The sequence below is a fragment of the Oncorhynchus mykiss genome, chromosome 20 (assembly GCF_057628025.1).
Source record: "Oncorhynchus mykiss isolate SJ-2025 chromosome 20, ASM5762802v1, whole genome shotgun sequence".
In the NCBI taxonomy this organism is placed as follows: domain Eukaryota; kingdom Metazoa; phylum Chordata; class Actinopteri; order Salmoniformes; family Salmonidae; genus Oncorhynchus; species Oncorhynchus mykiss.
In genome coordinates this window covers 43,949,525-43,967,491 of record NC_143041.1, presented here as the reverse complement: position 1 = coordinate 43,967,491, position 17,967 = coordinate 43,949,525, and the positions used below count along the sequence as shown (strand labels likewise).

The 17,967-nt window shown below is 43.5% G+C and overlaps 2 protein-coding genes across 6 annotated transcripts; one reads left to right on the top strand and one right to left on the bottom strand.

Moving 5' to 3' along the window:
- The first annotated feature begins 2,528 nt into the window (after positions 1-2,528).
- Positions 2,529-11,005, top strand: comtd1 (catechol-O-methyltransferase domain containing 1). 5 transcript variants are annotated; one of them, XM_021575347.3, is made up of 8 exons: positions 3,160-3,387; positions 3,882-3,949; positions 4,139-4,266; positions 7,064-7,169; positions 7,374-7,492; positions 9,473-9,527; positions 9,612-9,745; positions 10,328-11,004. In XM_021575347.3, the coding sequence occupies exons 3-8, from the start codon at positions 4,162-4,164 to the stop codon at positions 10,478-10,480; spliced, it is 672 nt and encodes a 223-aa protein (XP_021431022.1). In that variant the 5' UTR covers positions 3,160-3,387; positions 3,882-3,949; positions 4,139-4,161; the 3' UTR covers positions 10,481-11,004.
- A 154-nt stretch (positions 11,006-11,159) lies between these two features.
- LOC110499468 (non-selective voltage-gated ion channel VDAC2) lies at positions 11,160-15,372 on the bottom strand. Its single transcript, XM_021576606.3, has 9 exons — positions 15,288-15,372; positions 14,369-14,440; positions 13,926-13,975; positions 13,675-13,827; positions 13,544-13,596; positions 13,093-13,320; positions 12,690-12,840; positions 12,409-12,466; positions 11,160-12,314 (listed from the first exon to the last, which is right to left on the bottom strand). Exons 2-9 carry the CDS (start codon positions 14,433-14,435, stop codon positions 12,223-12,225), a joined length of 852 nt encoding a protein of 283 aa, XP_021432281.1. The 5' UTR covers positions 14,436-14,440; positions 15,288-15,372; the 3' UTR covers positions 11,160-12,222.
- Between the last annotated feature and the right edge of the window lie 2,595 nt (positions 15,373-17,967).

The following is a 17,967-nucleotide window of genomic DNA, read 5'->3' as shown; positions in this document are numbered from 1 at the left end:
ACTATAGAGCTCAGAGAAATAGAATGGCATTCATAATGATATCCTTCACAGTAGCCTAAGACTGTAGAGCTCAGAGAAATAGAATGGCATTCATAATGATATCCTTCACACCACAGCAATTTCCCAGATATACGGAGGAGTAATGCATCCCATCTGGATTTGTTGTGTGATGGTGTGATATTGCCTTTACTCCCTTACCAGGGGTGAGGGGTGCCCCTTGGCAGACTCCTCCAGACTTTTCCTCACCTCAGTGGGCCAGCTGTGGCTGTGAGCTCCCATGTTTGGTCCCCATGGGGAAATACTCTCTCAGACAGACACATTCTGTATTCACAGTTCATCTGGACAGGATGGAACCTGTAGACACTCAGACAGACAGATTCTGTATTCACAGTTCATCTGGACAGGATGGAACCTGTAGACACTCAGAGAGACAGATTCTGGAACTGTGTATATCTTCACGTGATTCGTATTTTAGATTGGGAACTTTCTTACTCACCAGGTCTCTTAGATAATACTCTCTCTCTCTCTTCTCTCTCTTCTCTCTCAGTAAATTAATTGGTGCTTTCTAGTGGCACACCTGGCAGCTGCTTGCCCTGACCTTTCTCCTGGGGACGAGAAATAATAATATAATTGGTTAGTCACTGTGTTATCCTGAGTTTATTCTGCCCTGTGCTTGTCAAAACTGAGGCATATCATCATCCAAAGCTCTTAAAACTAAGGCCTATCATCACCCAAAGCTCTTAAAACTGTGGCACATCATGAACTAATGCAGTCAATAATGATTTTAGATTATGTAATGACATAGTCATGGAGGCACTGACATTTTCTGTCTCCTCTCTCTCTCTCCCCGTCTCCCCTCCTCTCTCATTCCCTCTCCCCTCCACTCGCATCCCATCTCTCTGCTCCTCCTCTCTCATTCCCTCCCCCCTCCTCTCTCTGCTCCTCCTCTCTCATTCCCTCTCCCCTCTCTCATGCCCTCTCTCCTCCTCTCTCATTCCCTCTCCCCTCCTCTCTCATTCCCTCCCCCCTCCTCTCTCATCCCCTCTCTGATCCTCCTCTCATTCCCTCTCCCCTCTCTCATTCCCTATCCCATCCTCTCTCATTCCCTCTCCTCCTCTCTCATTCCCTCTCACCCCTCTCTGCTCCTCTTCTCTCATTCCCTCTCCCCTCCTCTCTCATTCCCTCCTCCCTCCTCTCTCATCCCCTCTCTCTTCCTCTCCCCTCCTCTCCCATCCCCTCTCTCATTCCCTCCTCCCTCCTCCCTCCTCTCTCATCCCCTCTCTCTTCCTCTCTCCTCCTCTCCCATCCCCTCTCTCTGCTCCTCCTCTCTCATTCCCTCTCACCTTTCTCATCCCCTCTCTCTGCTCCTCCTCTCTCATTCTCTCCTCCTCTCCCTTCTCTCATTCCCTCTCCCCTCTCTCTGCTCCTCCTCTATCCTCCTCTACCCTCTCTCATTCCCTCTCCCCTCTCTCTGCTCCTCCTCTCTCCCCTCCTCTCTCATTCCCTCTCCCCTCCTCTCTCATTCCCTCCCCCCTCCTCTCTCATTCCCTCCCCCCTCCTCTCCCATCCCCTCTCTCTGCTCCTCCTCTCTCATTCCCTCTCCCCTCCCCCTCTTTCCCCTGAAGTTAATTATCTACACCATTTGTCTCTGACATAACGCCAGCTGCTCTTGACCTTGTACTCATGTGTCTCAGAGCAGCTGATGAAAGGGAGTCGTCCCCTCATGACTGGATTAACCGCTGATATGGGATGTGTGCATTCCAAATAGCACCCTATTCCCTACATAGTGCACTACTTTTGACCAGATCGAGCCCTATGGGCCCTGGTCAAAAGTGAGGCACTACATAGGGAATAGGATGCCATTTGGGATGTATCTATGGTGTGTGTCTGGCACTATTAGGATCCTACACAGGGCCCTGTGATGACGCCCACCATCCTCCAGCCGTCTCTCCATGCAGAGCCACGTCTCTCGCTGGGAACATGCTGTCACCACACTATCACACGGCATGGCTGTGGAACTAAAAGGCCCTGAGGAGAAGACTGCTATTCACTTCAGCTACGGATCAGAGATATCAGCTCCCACTGGCCTGCTGATCACCACACCAACACATACTGTATGTAACTGGGTCAAAATACCATAGAGGCAGAGAGTTGGTCTATGTTACATTGTTGACAAGCACTTCATTGTGTAGCCTAGTGAAAAATCCTACAGCTTTTTAATATGATAGAAAATAACTCAACCAGCTGAAATGCAATAGCATTACTATTGTAGATGCAATAACATTACTATTGTAGATGCAATAACATTACCTTTTTGTTAGGTGAAAGTAGCAGACCAATGGCCCAGTGGATATCTATCTCCCACAATACAGTACAGTGAACATTGACATGACAACAGCGCCCCTCTCTGTACGAAAGTATGCATCACATGTTGGTCATCCCCCTCAGCTATTTATTTTGTTCATGATCACGTTACATGCGTCATGGATGCTCTAACGATATATTTCACAGGCAGTCACAAACAGCCCAGATGAACACGGGGGTAATAGTAGGGTTGACCTGGATTTTCTGCGAAACAGAATCAACTGGAGGGTGACCGTGTCATTACCCTCGTAAGATATCTGAAATGACATCAAAAGGTAAATAACAGTCCATGGTTTCCGACTGTGCTGTGGTAGAAAAGTAAATACTACATACCCGGGACACTGACTGTAGTCATTAAGATTATAGAATTTGCAATTCAACAATGACATTGCAAAATTATAGTAGTCTAGAATGATATTATTATTTTTTTTAGACATGGCCTTGCAAATACGCTATAGGGCTAATGTTTTGGACAAGACCTATTCACATATTCCTACTGGAACTATTGTCAGACGAGTTTTACATCGAGTTCAAAATAAACACACTGTTCAAACCGACTGTCCTTGTTCTCCTCTGTGTTGTGATGACAACCAATGATCCACATTCTCTAAGTGTTCTAGGACACTCTGTTGTTGTTTCTGTAACAGCAGGGTCCATGGTACTGTATGTTCCACAAACCAGAAATGGAATGGGATAGGGGGAACTGTCGTAATACAATACACAACTTTACAGAGACACAGAAGCCTCACACTTTGGCAACTATTACAGTGTGTCTGGTGACGCACCACACAGCTAGGTCTTTGTGTAAAACTACCATGGTTATGAGCACATGATAAAGCAATGGCATTATCTAGATTTGGTGAAACAAGTGTTAAAATGATTATTCATGAATCAGGGATCAGAGACCCTCCCTCCATCCCTCCCTGTTCAGAGGCCATTTTTATACAGAGAATCACAAAAACGGTACAACATAACTGGCACCACGCAGATTCATAGTTCGTCGATTTAATATCTTTCTACGCGGTAAGTAGGTTACTGTACGCATTACTTTTGGTGCTCCGTCATGTGAAGATCGGGTTATTTGTTCATGTTGATGAGGAACTTTGTACAAATGATTCTGATAATTTTGCAGCCATAAGATATAATGGTACAAAATATCAGTGTCTGAATGGATTAGGATGACAAGTTAACAATTCAACAGTATCTTGCTCAGAGTAAAATGGTGTTAAATTGCAGACCACTTGTGGTTATGGGCATTACAGCCGTTTGGGGTGGTTTTAGCACATGAGCGGTCACGTGCACGCGCCTATTATTAATTTGACCTAGAACATTGTAATATAAGCGCAATGTGAATGTATTGTCCGTTCATGTGTATGCATTATATTTAGGGTGCGCCACTATATTACAGCTTCGCGGTTACGTATAGCAAACAAGGAAAGAACTTGTTACACGGTAAGAAGTCCTTGATCGGTCAATGTTTAAGCGAGGAGAAACATTGTTACAATGTCTTTTCACAGTGTGTCCAGAGAAGCATTGATCGGCTCGGCTACACTTGGAGTTGTCTTTGTGGCTGGTTATTACATTGGTAGGGGGGGTTAGAATCAATATCAATTTCATCACATGTCAAGATGACGTTGAACAGTCAAATATGACAGAGAGAGTCATCGTGTATTGTTTCCCATTATTGTTAAATTATCAAACACTTAAACCACAGTATCTGTACCCTATAGCCATCTTGAGATTACTCATCATTTCACATGATTGCTCCCTCCAGGCAAAAGAAGATCCACATTTTCCATGGACATCTTCAAGAGTCACTCTGGGGCAAAAGATAACCCTTTGATGCAGTATGTCCTCAATCATTCAATGAGGGAGCATCCGGCCCTGAAAAAACTCAGACTGGTAAGAAGGTCCGGATTTACACATGTCTTCATTATCAAATATGTTCATATATTTGCCAAACAGTAGAAACTGTCCAAAGTCCATAGTGTCTGCCTTTTGCCACAAGGGGGCACCATTTGTTATATTGTACAAATCACATCAAATCTAATTTTATATGTCACATGCGCCGAATACAACAACACTTTACAGTGAAATGTTTACTTACAAGCCCTTAACCAAACATGAAGTTTTAAGAAAAATAAGTGTTAAGAAAGTATTTACAAAAATAAACTGAAGGGTAAAAAAAAGGAAAATAAGAAAATAGACAAATAACAAATAATTAAAGAGCAACAATAAAATAACAGGAGTGATGCTATATATAGGGGGTACAGGTACAGAGTCAATGTGTGGGGGCACAGGTTAGTTGAGGTAATTGATGCAATATGTACAGTACCAGTCAAAAGTTTGGACACCTACTCATTCAAGGATTTTTCTTTATTTTTAAAAAAACTATGTTCTACATTGTAGAGTATTAGTGAAAGCATAAACTATGAAATAACACATGGAATCATGTAGTAACAAAAAAAGTGTTAAACAAATCAAAAATATATTTTATATTTGAGATTCTTCAAAGTCGCCACCCTTTTCCTTGATAACAGCTTTGCACACTCTTGGCATTCTCTCAACCAGTTTCATGAGGAATGCTTTTCCAACAGTCTTGAAGGAGTTCCCACATATGCTGAGCACTTGTTGCCTGCTTTTCCTTCATTTTGCGGTCCAACTCATCCCAAACCATCTCAATTGGGTTGAAGTCAGGTGATTGTGGAGGCCAGGTCATCTGATGCAGCACTCCATCCTTCTTGGTTAATAATCCCTTACACGGGCCTCCCGGGTGGCGCAGTGTGCCACCAGAGATTCTGGGTTCGAGCCCAGGCTCTGCTGCAGCCGGCTAGGATCGGGAGGCCCATGGGGTGATGCACAATTGGCCCAGCGTCGTCCGGGTTAGGGAGGGTTTGGCCGGCAGGGATATCCTTGTCTCATCACACTCCTGTGGCGGGCTGGGCGCACTGCACGCTGACCAGGTCGCTAGGTGTTTCCTCCGACACATTGGTGCGGTTGGCTTCCGGGTGGGTTGTGCGTTGTGTCAAGAAGCAGTGCGGGTTGGTTTGGTTGTGTTTCGGAGGACGCATGGCTCTCGTACCTTCGCCTCTCCCGAGTAGCAGCGATGAGACAAGACAGTAACTACTACCAATTGGATACCACGAAAAAGGGGTAAAATAATAATTAAAATTATATATATATTTAAAAGCCCTTACACAGCCTGTTGGTGCTTTGGGTCATTGTCCTGTTGAAAAACAAATGATAGTCCCTCTAAGCGCAAATCAGATGGGATGGCGTATCGGTGTAGAATGCTGTTGTAGCCATGCTGGTTAACTGTTCCTTGAATTCTACATAAATCACAGACAGTGTCACTAACAAATACCATCACACCTCCTCCATGCTTCATGGTGGGGACTACACATGCAGAGATCATCCGTTCACCTATTCTGCGGGGACACGGCGGTTGGAACCAAAAATCTCATATTTGGACTCATCAGACCAAAGGACAGATTTCCACCGGTCTATTGTCCATTGCTTGTGTGTTTTGGCCCTCTTCTTATTATAGGTGTCCTTCAGTAGTGGTTTCGTTGCAGCAAATTGACCATGAAGGCCTGATTCCACCATTCTCCTCTGAACAGTTGATGTTGAGATGTGTCTGTTACTTGAACTCAGTGATGCATTTATTTGGGCTGCAATTTCCGAGGCTGGTAACTGTAATGAACTTATCCTCTGCAGTAGAGTTAACTCTGGGTCTTCCTTTCCTGTAGCGGTCCTCATGAGAGCCAGTTTCATCATAGCGCTTGATGGTTTTTGCGACTGCACAATGCAAATAGTCTGGGTAGCCATTTGATTAGCTGTTCATGAGTCTTATGGCTTGGGGGGTAGAAGCTGTTAAGAAGCCTTTTGGACCTAGACTTGGCGCTCCGGTATCGCGCAGTAGCAGAGAGAACAGTCTATGACAATTTTTAGAACCTTCCTCTGACATTGCCTGGTATAGAGGTCCTGGATGGCAGGAAGCTTGGCCACGGTGATGTACTGGGCCGTACACACTATCCTCTGTAGTGCCTTGCGGTCGAAGGCGAAGCAGTTGCCATACCAGGCAGTGATGCAACAAATCAGGATGCTCTCGATAGTGCAACTGTAGAACTTTTGAGGATCGGAGGACCAATGCCACATTTTTTCCGTCTCCTGAGGGGGAATAGGTTTTGTCGTGCTCTCTTCACCACTGTCGTGGTGTGTTTGGACCATGATAGTTTGTTGGTGATGTGGACAACAAGGAACTTGAAGCTCTCAACCTGCGCCACTACAGACCTGTCGGTGAGAATGGGGGCAACTCGGTCCTACTTTTCCTGTAGTCCACAATCATTTCCTTTGTCTTGATCACGTTGAAGGAAAGGTTGTTGTCCGTGCACCACACTGCCAGGTCTCTGACCTCCTCCCTATAGGCTGTCTCATCGTTGTCGGTGACCAGGCCTACCACTGTTGTGTCATCGGCAAACTTAATGATGGTGTTGGAGTCGTGCTTAGCCATGCAGTCATGAGTGAACAGGGAGTACAGGAGGGGACTGAGCGCACACTCTCTGTTCACAAGTGTCTGGGTCTGAGACTTGTAAATATGAATGTACACTTAGTAAACAGGCTGTTTATCATGTTAACTTTTCTATTTCTGGAGAAAAACAAAAAATGAACATCTCCTTTCTTCTGTTTTATCTTCAAGAGGACTATGGATGATTCCTGGAACTTCATCATGGTTGCCGCTGAGCAGTCTCAGCTGATGGCTAACCTGGCAAGACTCATCAAAACCAAGAAAGCTATAGAAATCGGTAAACGTTATTCACATTATACTCTTTATCACGTAATAATCTCTTCTCACTAGTTTCTGTGGGATTTTATTTCATGTTGCTTTTACCACCAATAACAGTGTAATTCTAGTCCATATTGGCTCGCAAAAACAAATACTGGTTTTTATGTAAAACATTTACTGTATACGAGTCTCATAATACTCGTTTTATTTGTCTTCCCTGTAGGAGTATACACAGGGTACAACACTCTGAGCATAGCGCTGGTTCTGCCAGACGACGGGAAGATGGTGGCCTGTGACATCAAAGACGAATACCCCAACATCGGCAAACCCTTCTGGAAAGAGGTGACATGTGGATTTACGTTTGCTTTCTCTGACACACCAGTGCTACGTGACCTACTGTTGACGTAACTCTTTTTAGACAGGCATTTCAGCGAGCAGAATCATTTGATTGACTATATGTCATCTTTCACACCATTGTAGTGATTCTGGCGTGTGCAGGCCAGACATGGGTGTATTTGTAAGGGATAGCTCCACTAGCCTTGTCAAGATCCCCAGGTAACAAATTACATTTGGAAACTATTATATTCACATTAGCCTGGTCCCAGATCTGTTTGTGCTGGTTATAGTTGACATGATGGTAATAGTTGGCATGAGGAAACAAACAGACTGGTACTCAAGCTACATTTGCAAGTAAAACTAAATGCATGCTCTTCAACCAATCGCTGCCCACACCTGCCCGCCCTTCCAGCATCACTACTCTGGACGGTTCTGACTTAGAATATATGGACAACTACAAACACCTAGGTATCTGGTTAGACTGTAAACTCTACTTCCAGACTAACATTAAGCATCTCCAATCCAAAGTTAAATCGAGAATCAGCTTCCTATTTCGCAAACAAAGCATCCTTCACTCATGCTGCCAAACATACCCTCGTAAAACTGACTATCCTACCGATCCTCGACTTCGGTGATGTCATTTATAAAATAACCTCCAACACTCTACTCCACAAATTGGATGTAGTATATCACAGTGCCATATACTACCCACCAATGCGACCTGTATGCTCTCGCTGGCTGGCCCTCGCTTCATATTCGTCGCCAAACCCACTGGCTCCACAAATTGGATGTAGTATATCACAGTGCCATATACTACCCACCAATGCGACCTGTATGCTCTCGCTGGCTGGCCCTCGCTTCATATTCGTCGCCAAACCCACTGGCTCCAGGTCATCTAAGTCTTTGCTAGGAAAAGCCCCGCCTTATCTCAGCTCACTGGTCACCATAGCAACACACACCCGTAACACGCGTTCCAGCAGGTATATTTCACTGGTCATCCCCAAAGCCAAGTCCCCCTTTGGCCGCCTTTCCTTCCAGTTCTCTGCTGCCAATGACTGGAACAAACTACAAAAATCACTGAAGCTGGAGACTCATATCTCCCTCACTAGCTTTAAGCACCAGCTGTCAGAGCAGCTCACAGTTCACTGCACATAGCTCATCCAACTACCTCATCCCCATACTGTTATTTATTTTGCACTCCAGAGTCTCTACTTGCACAGTATCTCTACTTGTTCTCAACTAGTCTACCTGGTTAAATAAAGGTGTTCTCAACTGGCCTACCTGGTTAAATAAAGGTGTTCTCAACTGGCCTACCTGGTTAAATAAAGGTGTTCTCAACTAGCCTACCTGGTTAAATAAAGGTGCAATTAAAAAAACAACATTTGCATGGCATCAGATAAACTGTCTCACTGGGCTAAGAACTAGCTGCAGCTCGATGGGTGTGCAGCACGATGGTTGTGCAGCACGATGGGTGTGCAGCTCGATGGGTGTGCAGCTCGATGGGTGTGCAGCTCGATGGGTGTGCAGCTCGATGGGTGTGCAGCTCAATGGGTGTGCAGCTAGTTATGGTTGTTGTTTTTATGGAGCCAAGATACCAAGCACAAAACTCTGTATGTTATGAAAAAAATACCTTTAAATTCATCATTAATCCCATAGCTGTGAACCTGTAGCTGTACAGCACACTGCTGATATTCTCAGACTTGCTTTTTCACAGTCCCTCCTCAAAATCAATTCAAGCTTTTGAGAGACTGGCTGCGATTGTGTGATAGATTGATGGGAATGTAATCTGATCCGTCGTCGAGAGAGCATGTCAGAGCATCCATTACTAACGGTCTCACCTGATAACAGAAGTTCTTATCAATACTCACCTACCACCTTCCAGAAAAGACCCTTCTTGTTGACGTTGTAAACAGAGTACAACATTTTTCTTGTCAGAAAGTCATGCGTAACTCAACCACCAGGCCTACTTCTGTGCTTTCTTCGCAGGCTGGAGTGGAACATAAAATAGATCTACGCATCCAGCCGGCATTGAAAACTCTAGGTATAGTAATAACATGTTTATAACACATCCATTACAAAACAAGACAATGAACAAATGTATTCACACTCACTCACTCTTCCTCAGATGACCTCTTGGCCAATGGCGAGGCCGAGACATTTGACTTCGTCTTCATCGATGCAGACAAAGCAAACTATGACAACTACTATGAAAAATCCCTCCAGCTAGTGAGGAAAGGAGGCATTATTGCCATTGATAATGTGAGTGTTTCAATATGAGGACTGAAGCCTAATCTAAAATCACATGGACAGCCATAAGCAACCAAAAGAGAGAGAGAGAGATATATATATATATATTACACACACACTACTGTTCTAAAGTTTGGGGTCACTTAGAAATGTCCTTGTTTTTGAAAGAAAAGCACATTTTTTGTTCAGTGAAATACAGTGTAGACATTGTTAATGTGGTAAATGACTACTGTAGCTGGAAACGGCTGATTTTTGTATGTAATATCTACATAGGCGACCAGAGGCCCATTATCAGCAACCATCACTCCTGTGTTAGCTAATCCAAGTTTATCATTTTAAAAGGCTAATTGATTATTAGAAAACTATTTTGCAATTATGTTAGCACAGCTGAAAACTGTTGCACTGATTAAAGAAGCAATACAACTGGCCTTTAGACCAATTGAGTATCTGGAGCATCAGCCTTTGTGGGTTCTATTAGGCTTTTTTATGGCTTTTCTTTCAAAAGCCAAGGACATGTAAGTTACCCCAAACTTTTAAATGGTAACATACATATATATACATACATTAGAATGCTGATGCTGCTCTGTGCTTTAGGTTCTGTGGAGTGGGAAGGTGGTGAACCCTGCAGCTGATGACATTGACACCCAGGCCATTGACAAGCTGAACAAGAAGTTGTACCGGGATGTCAGGATCAACATCAGCATGCTCACCGTGGGAGACGGCGTGACACTGGCCTTCAAACTCTAACACTATGTAGGAGACAGGTCTTAAAACTATAGTACTAAATGGAAGATTGGCCAACACTGGTCTGTACTGTGGTAAACCGTAGTACCCAATTACTGAGAAGTAGCTTTACATTACGATAATCAGATAGTACTTGCCAAGTGCTGACTTTTAAAATGGTTGTTTATAGGTCATTAAATCCACGTGCGTAATGCTGCCCTTTAATATATGTGACCTGAAAAGGTTTAAATGAAAGAACTAGGACTGTCAGAGTTAATCAGGTAACTTTGTGTGCATTTTTTTTTTTTAATATATTGTCTGAAGGCATTCAAAAATATACTGAAAACAAGTCGAGTGTCTGCTTTCTCAATTTACATCATTTTGCCAACTGTTACTTTAGACAAAATTAAGATGTCAATATTCTTGTTTTTTTTTAATGAAAAATCTTAAATCGCACCTTAATTTGAGCAAATTCTGAAGTTGTGATAATTCACAGCAAACCCTGCGATTAAATAAAACGTGATGGTCCTAGAAAGGACCAAAGTAATGTGTAATGTTTACTATTGTACTCAGGCGAGCCATACTTTTACGGTTGTTTTAAATGTTCATTATGGTTGAGCTGTAAAACAAGTGACTTGTCGTGTACAGTTTCATGGTTGTCCAACCGTGTGAAGGCGCCATGACTTATCCAAGAACAAAGGACTGACTTGTTTAAAGACTTTATTGTAAAGGTAGACAGACAAGTGGACTTGGTTTCCCAGTCATATCATTTATACACAGCTAGGGGAAGGGGAGGAGTCACTCAGTTATAATACTTTCCCTTTTTCCTTTCTAATGACACCCAGAAAATCCCATTTGGCAAATGTCTTGCAATTTATATTACCATGTTCAACTAGGAAACAGGTCAAGATCATATGAGCCTGCAGAAAGACCGCAGAATGAGTGGCGAAGCAGTAAGCATAATTAATACGTCCTCAAGAGTATTAGCTAAATAGATCAACACCCAATAGAAGAGAGGTTTAAGGTCTCTAGAATACGCGATGAACATTCTGAGTAGGAGCCGTCCTGACAACAGGCAAAGCGTCGCTAACCGAAGGCTACTCTATGTGCAAATGAAACAGGGAAAGAAAGGATATAAATTAAGGTATAATATAATTTTCTAGTGTGCAAAACAACAGTTCAGGATTGTCACATAATAACATTGTTATTATATATAGAATTAAATCAAAGTATACATCTTAATATAACCCTCCTTGGATTGTCCGGGCCAAACCAATGAAACAAATGTAAAACATACAGAATAAACACGATCTTTGAGAAGGAGGATGTATTTCACTAGTGGTACAGGAATACATAACAGGCTTAGTAGTACTGGGCTACTGTTCATAGGACACACAGGATGACTGACTACAAACCAATACATAACAGGCTTAGTAGTACTGGGCTACTGTTCATAGGACACACAGGATGACTGACTACAAACCAATACATCACAGGCTTAGTAGTACTGGGCTACTGTTTATAGGACACACAGGATGACTGACTACAAACCAACTGAAAGGAAATGACAGTGGCTGATAGGTCAGGGTTCCATCTAACTGACAGAACTGAGGGCTATGTTGTTGATGTTTTAGATTAGATTCATCGCTTTCCTTTGGAGACATCCCTTACTGGTTGTTGGGTTGGAAATAAATAAGGCCAAATTCTTCTAATATTCCCTCAAATATTAAAACATGAAGACTTCACTAGAAAGGATAGCTAGATACTTATGCCTCCAGCTCCAGGCCCAGTCCCAGCTTGTGGCCACCGGCGTTGATGCTCTTGCCATCCACCAGTGCAGACAGGACAAGTTTCATACCTGCAGAACAGGAAAAATAAATAACCTGGCTACAACAATCCACTTTGGTGATGGCCGGCAGTGCTATTGCAAAGTAGCGAGAGCCGGTTCTTACCTGGTCGCAGCGTCTGGGTATAGCCCACTCCCACCAAGCTGGCATTGTTAACTTTAGCCTGGAAAATATAACAAACACATACAATTAACAATGGAATACAACGGGTTATGATAATTATTGGCATTGTATAAGAACGTCACTTTATTCTCCAGTTACTTCCTAAAACATCTCATTTGACACAACCCATTCCCATTGAATAAACTACTAATCCTGCAGAACCCGACTGAATACTAAACAGCCATCAGGCTGATAAACAAGACAACCAAAAGAGCAGCACTCACAGATATGGAGGCACTGGAGTCCAGCTGATACTTGGCAGCGATGCCAAAGCGCGTGCTGTTGCTGCCTGCTGTCCAGGCCAGGTTCACAGCAGTCTCCAGCTTGTCATTCACCTTCTGGTAAATGGACCCTCCAAACTCTGTGCCATCATTACTGGTATATAGGACATAAACAGACCATACATTGTGTTATCATTGTCTGATGAATAGCTCTTTTATGTTTAATAATAACTCAATTAAAGATGAACTGAAACGCTCAAATCCACCTAGAACTTATTAAAATCGAATGTAACTTGTTAAGACCATAGTACTTTTCACTTCACTGCTGAGACACAAGTCCTCCAACAATACAATCCATATGAAGCTTACACAAGTCCTCCAACAATACAATCCATATGAAACTTACACATTGGTGTGCAGCTGGAAATCTCCCGTTTTGTAGCCAACAGCAAAGTTGCTCTGGGTCATTTTGGACTTGGCCGTGTCGAAGGTCATCTGGTAGCCAGCCAGCCATCCCTCGTATCCGGCCACCGCCGCCCCATGGATGGCCGGGCCGGCAAAGTCAAAGTCCACATCCACGCCCAAGTTGACGTATTCACGCTTATACGCAGTCTTCACCTTACCACTCTTCTTGCTGTTAGAAGGAGAATAGAGGAGGAAAATAGGACGAATAAACACCAGTCTGATATTTCTGTTGTTCTCGTTCAGTCATCACTGATTATTTTCAATAAAGGAAGATGGGTGGTGGATTACGCAGTGCTGAACGTGCACAATAAAGGTTATCCATTTCAGGGTTCCAAAAGACTGATGAGAAACATTTAGTAGTGCTTGAAATTTTAAAAAGCCACAAACCTTACCCAGAATTTGGTGAGAATTGGGTGTCGAACGTAAGTTTCAGCCCTTTGGTGATCTATGGAAGAAAAAAAAACTAAGCATAACTGAATAGAAAGTTCACAAACGACAGTATAGACTGGTTTCTCCTCTCTACCTGGTCTTCAACTGTGATCTCAGTCCCCAGAGTGTTGTCGGTGGTCCACTTCTCTGTAAACGTCAGGCCGTATTCAGCCCATTTGTACTTGGTCTCCAGGTTGCCATTGACTTTGCTGGTGTCAGTGTTGGATGAGCCAGAGGTTTTGAATTCCTAAATAACAACAATGACAATACGTAGTAAGCCTAGATCTTGCTATGGAGGACCAGAATGTACAGTAACCCTGGTAGGATTGAAAAGCTAAAACTCACCACTCCGCTTGAAGACTTAGTCTTGACATCAAGTTTCACCAATCCAAAGCCTAATAAAAGAACAAACCATAACATTCAGAACACCACGTTCCATTACATATTAAGGTAGTGGCGTTAACCTCGTTTTGATTAGCATCTACTTAACAGTGAAAATACTTGCTAAAATGGACTACTACATGGAGAATACTGATCCAGTCGGCCCAATTGCGACGCGTCTTGAACAAATTGAATGTCCGGGTGTTACGTTAACTTCCTTGTAAAAATGTCACGTCAGTGTGAAATGTGTTCTGTGCATTGACGGAAACCCTCCCTTACGGGCTCAAGAGAGGCCAAACGAAAGTGATGTGAACGTGTAAGTTGTCAGAAGATGCCCCTGTTACATTAATGAGTGTCCTGCTCATTATTCCTACAGGGGTAAAGCAACCAGTTTCAAAGACATTTACCGTATCCTTTGTTGAAGATGTCCTTTGCAGATTTACCAAGGTCACCATATGATGGAGGAACAGCCATTCTACCTGTGACAAGAAGGAAAATGGCAGATGACAAATGATGCTATCATAGTACTACTGACCAAGTTCCGCATGTAGCCTATTGCAGCAAATGTAGGACAAAGATGGTATTGCCACAAAGGGATAGTCCTAACATGCTCGCCATTTATTGACTAGTAGCAGTGTACTCCACCACCAAGTAACTGATCCGATAGTAGGGAATGTACGGATCATCTTCTCGTAGGACTGTGAACACATTATAAGGGATATAGCCAGGCCTACACAACCATCTCTATACACGTAAAGCTTTGAAGAACAAGGTTATCTGCCAGCAGCCATCTTGACGTCGATATTAGCACGTCAAAAGCCCCTGCCAAGTCTCAAGTTGATTGCTTGCCTAGCTAGTTAGCTACAGTAGATCGTTACAATATGCAATATCAATGTGACTGGCGGCTGGTTCAATGAAAGTCAAGTTAGCGAGCTAGTAGCCGTTAGAAAAATAGCAAGCCGGCGAGCAAGTTAACAAGCCATTAACATCACAGACAGGGATTTGCTCACAGCAGCAATCTGTTCTCTCAACTTGAACTAGACAATAAGAAGACGTAGCTAGGCAATGGTACATCATATTTCCACCTCGAAGTCAAAATGTAATTAGTTATACTGTAGTTAATGTGTCAAAGATCGGGACATGTATTTACCCTTGACAATGGACTAACGTTAGCTAGTTAGCTATCCATGTAACTGGTAGCTATCTGGCTACAGATTTTTCAGCGCTGGATCCCGGCCATGTCCCCTACCTAGCTAACGTTTAGCTAGTTAGCTGGCAAGCAAGGTATCTAATTAGAAAGAAAACAAAACTATGGCAATTACTTACTGGATTTTTTTGCGTTGGTTCGTTGTTTTCAAGCAGTTTCTAACACCGAGTCGCGACAGTCCTATCCAGCTGGAGGGCGATGAAGGAGAAACAGCGAAAGCAAAACAACCTCTCATGACCCCAGGATCGCAGGACCCTATAAATATAGGTGTTCGTTTTTTCGCCTGTCTAAATCAAAATAGGATGACTGAGTTCTGTTTTTTTTTGAGTATTTCTATGTCCATATTTAATCATTTTGTTAATACAAGACTGAAACACTTTAATATTTGTGTATTAATTTACTTAATACAATTGTCTTTACAAATAATGTATCTGGCAACTGAAAGATGTCTTTATCACCATAGAAACCACGGTGCTTTACCTAACACGATAGGTCTAGCAGTCAGCTAATCACAAATCAAATTGTATTTGTCACATGCGCCGAATACAACATGTGTAGGTAGACCTTACAGTGAGTGACATGCTCACTATCAAGCCCTTAACCAACAATGCAGTTAAGAAAAAATACGTTAAGTAAAAAAAATAGAGAAGTAAAAAAATAAAAATGTCAGAGCAGCAGTAAAAATAAGAGGAGAGAGGCTATACAGGGGGTCAATATGCGGGGGCACAGGTTCGTCGAGATAATTGAGGTAATATGTACATGTAGGTAGAGTTGTAGGTGACTATGCATAGATAATAAACAGAGTAGCAGCAGCTTAAAAGGGGGGGTGGGGGACGACAATGCAAATAGTCTGGGTAGCAATTTGATTAGTTGTTCAGGAGTATTTTGTCTAGGGGGGTAGAAGCTGTTAAGAAGCCTTTTGCACCTAGAAGCTTGTCCCCAGTGATGTACAGGGCTGTACTCACTACCTTCTGTAGTGCCTTGCGGTCGGAAGCTGAGCAGTTCCAAACCAGGCAGTGATGCTCTCGATAGTACAGCTGTAGAACTTTTTGAGGATCTGAGGACCCACGCCAAATCTTTTCAGTCCCCTGAGGGGGAATAGGCTTTGTCGCGCCCTCTTAACGACTGTCTTGGTTTGTTTGGAACATGATAGTTTGTTGGTGATGTGAACACCAAGGAAATTGAAGCACTCAACCTGCTCCATCGATGAGAATTGGGCCGTGCTCGGTCCTGTAGTCCGCAATCATCTCCTTTGTCTTGATCACGTTGAGGAAGCTTGTCATCCTGGCACCACATGGCCAGGTCTCTGACCTCCTCCGTATAGGCGGTCTCATCGTTGTCGGAGATCGGGCCTACCACTGTTGTGTCATCGGCAAACTTGGTGTTGGAGTTGTGCCTGGCCATGCAGTCATGAGTGAACAGGGAGTACAGGAGGGGACTGAGCACACACCCCTGAGGGGCCCACGTGTTGAGGATCAGCGTGGCGGATGTGTTGTTACCTCCTCTTTACACCTCGGGGCAGCCCCTCAGGAAGTCCAGGATCCAGTTGCAGGGGGAGGTGTTTAGTCCCAGGGTCCTTAGCTTAGTGATGAGCTTTGAGGGCACTATGGTGTTGAACACTGAGCTGTAATCAATGAATAGCATTCTCACGAAGGTATTCCTTTTGTCCAGGTGGGAAAGGGCAGTGTAGAGTGCCATAGAAATTGCATCACCTGTGGATCTGTTGGGGCGGTATGCAAATTGGAGTGGGTCTAGGGTTTCTGGGATAATGGTGTTGACGTGAGCCATGACCAGCCTTTCAAAACACTTCATGGCTACAGACGTGAGTGCTACAGGTTGGTAGTCATTTTGGCAGGTTACCTTAGTATTCTTGGGCACAGGGACTATGGTGGTCTGCTTGAAACATGTTGGTATTATAGACTCGGTCAGGGACAGGTTGAAAATGTCAGTGAAGACACTTGCCAGTTGGTCAGCACATGCTCAGAGTACACATCCTGGTAATATATCTAGCGGTCATCTTTTTTACCTGTACAGTTTCAGGAGGTTAGCATTTTTGTTGACATCTGGATTAGCAACTATAACAGGGGCTGTCAGAAACACTTCAATAAACCTTAACTAGAAGAATTCTGCATGATAAGGAATTACACTAACTGAGCTGTGATGAAATAAACATCTGCTGGAGCTGATCACTGTGCTGCTAGCGGAGGGCTGCAGTGTGGTTGAAGAAGAATGGGTTGGAAAAAAGCTTTTGGTGGTCACAACAGAAACAGGTGGTCTAGCTAACTAAAAACAGTAAACACTGAATCAGCACCGTCAGAGGACTTTGACCTGAAGTGGTACTAACTAAGCTAATAAGATAAGGCTGAACAGACATGCTGGTTTTCCATAGCAGACAGACCTGGCATGTAAACTCAGTAGTAGGTTAAATCCATGATTAGACACTGGACCTCAGACACAGTGGGAACCATGGCCGTCAACTGGACGGGATTTCCAATATGTAAACTGCTCAGGATAGCTCTGAGCCGATTCCCAGAATCCGCTTAAATCCACTGCACTCTGGCTCTATCCCGTGCAGATGTGTCACCATGTCCTCTAACCATGTAGCTAACTGAATTACATTCTTGCCCACAGTGCTCACAGGTGACTTTTGACTAGTTAAAGATTTAGGATCAGCTTCCCCTCCCTAAAATACTAACTTTAAACATTTGTAGGGAAACTGCAACAAGATCAGCATATAGGGACAATGTCACACTACACTCAAACCCTTCTCCTCTGAAGAATCACATCCAAGTCACATCA

What these genes read in the sequence shown, in the direction of transcription:
- comtd1 (XM_021575345.3), top strand. Translation starts at nt 3,868, where the DNA reads ATGTCTTTTCACAGTGTGTCCAGAGAAGCATTGATCGGCTCGGCTACA. An exon ending in CCCTGAAAAAACTCAGACTG is followed by an intron (nt 4,267 to 7,063) that starts GTAAGAAGGTCC and finishes TTTATCTTCAAG; the next exon opens with AGGACTATGGATGATTCCTG. An exon ending in GCCGGCATTGAAAACTCTAG is followed by an intron (nt 9,528 to 9,611) that starts GTATAGTAATAA and finishes ACTCTTCCTCAG; the next exon opens with ATGACCTCTTGGCCAATGGC.
- LOC110499468 (XM_021576606.3), bottom strand. Translation starts at nt 14,435, where the DNA reads ATGGCTGTTCCTCCATCATATGGTGACCTTGGTAAATCTGCAAAGGAC. An exon ending in CAATTCTCACCAAATTCTGG is followed by an intron (nt 13,321 to 13,543) that starts GTAAGGTTTGTG and finishes TCCTTCTAACAG; the next exon opens with CAAGAAGAGTGGTAAGGTGA. An exon ending in TACCCAGACGCTGCGACCAG is followed by an intron (nt 12,315 to 12,408) that starts GTAAGAACCGGC and finishes CCTGTTCTGCAG; the next exon opens with GTATGAAACTTGTCCTGTCT.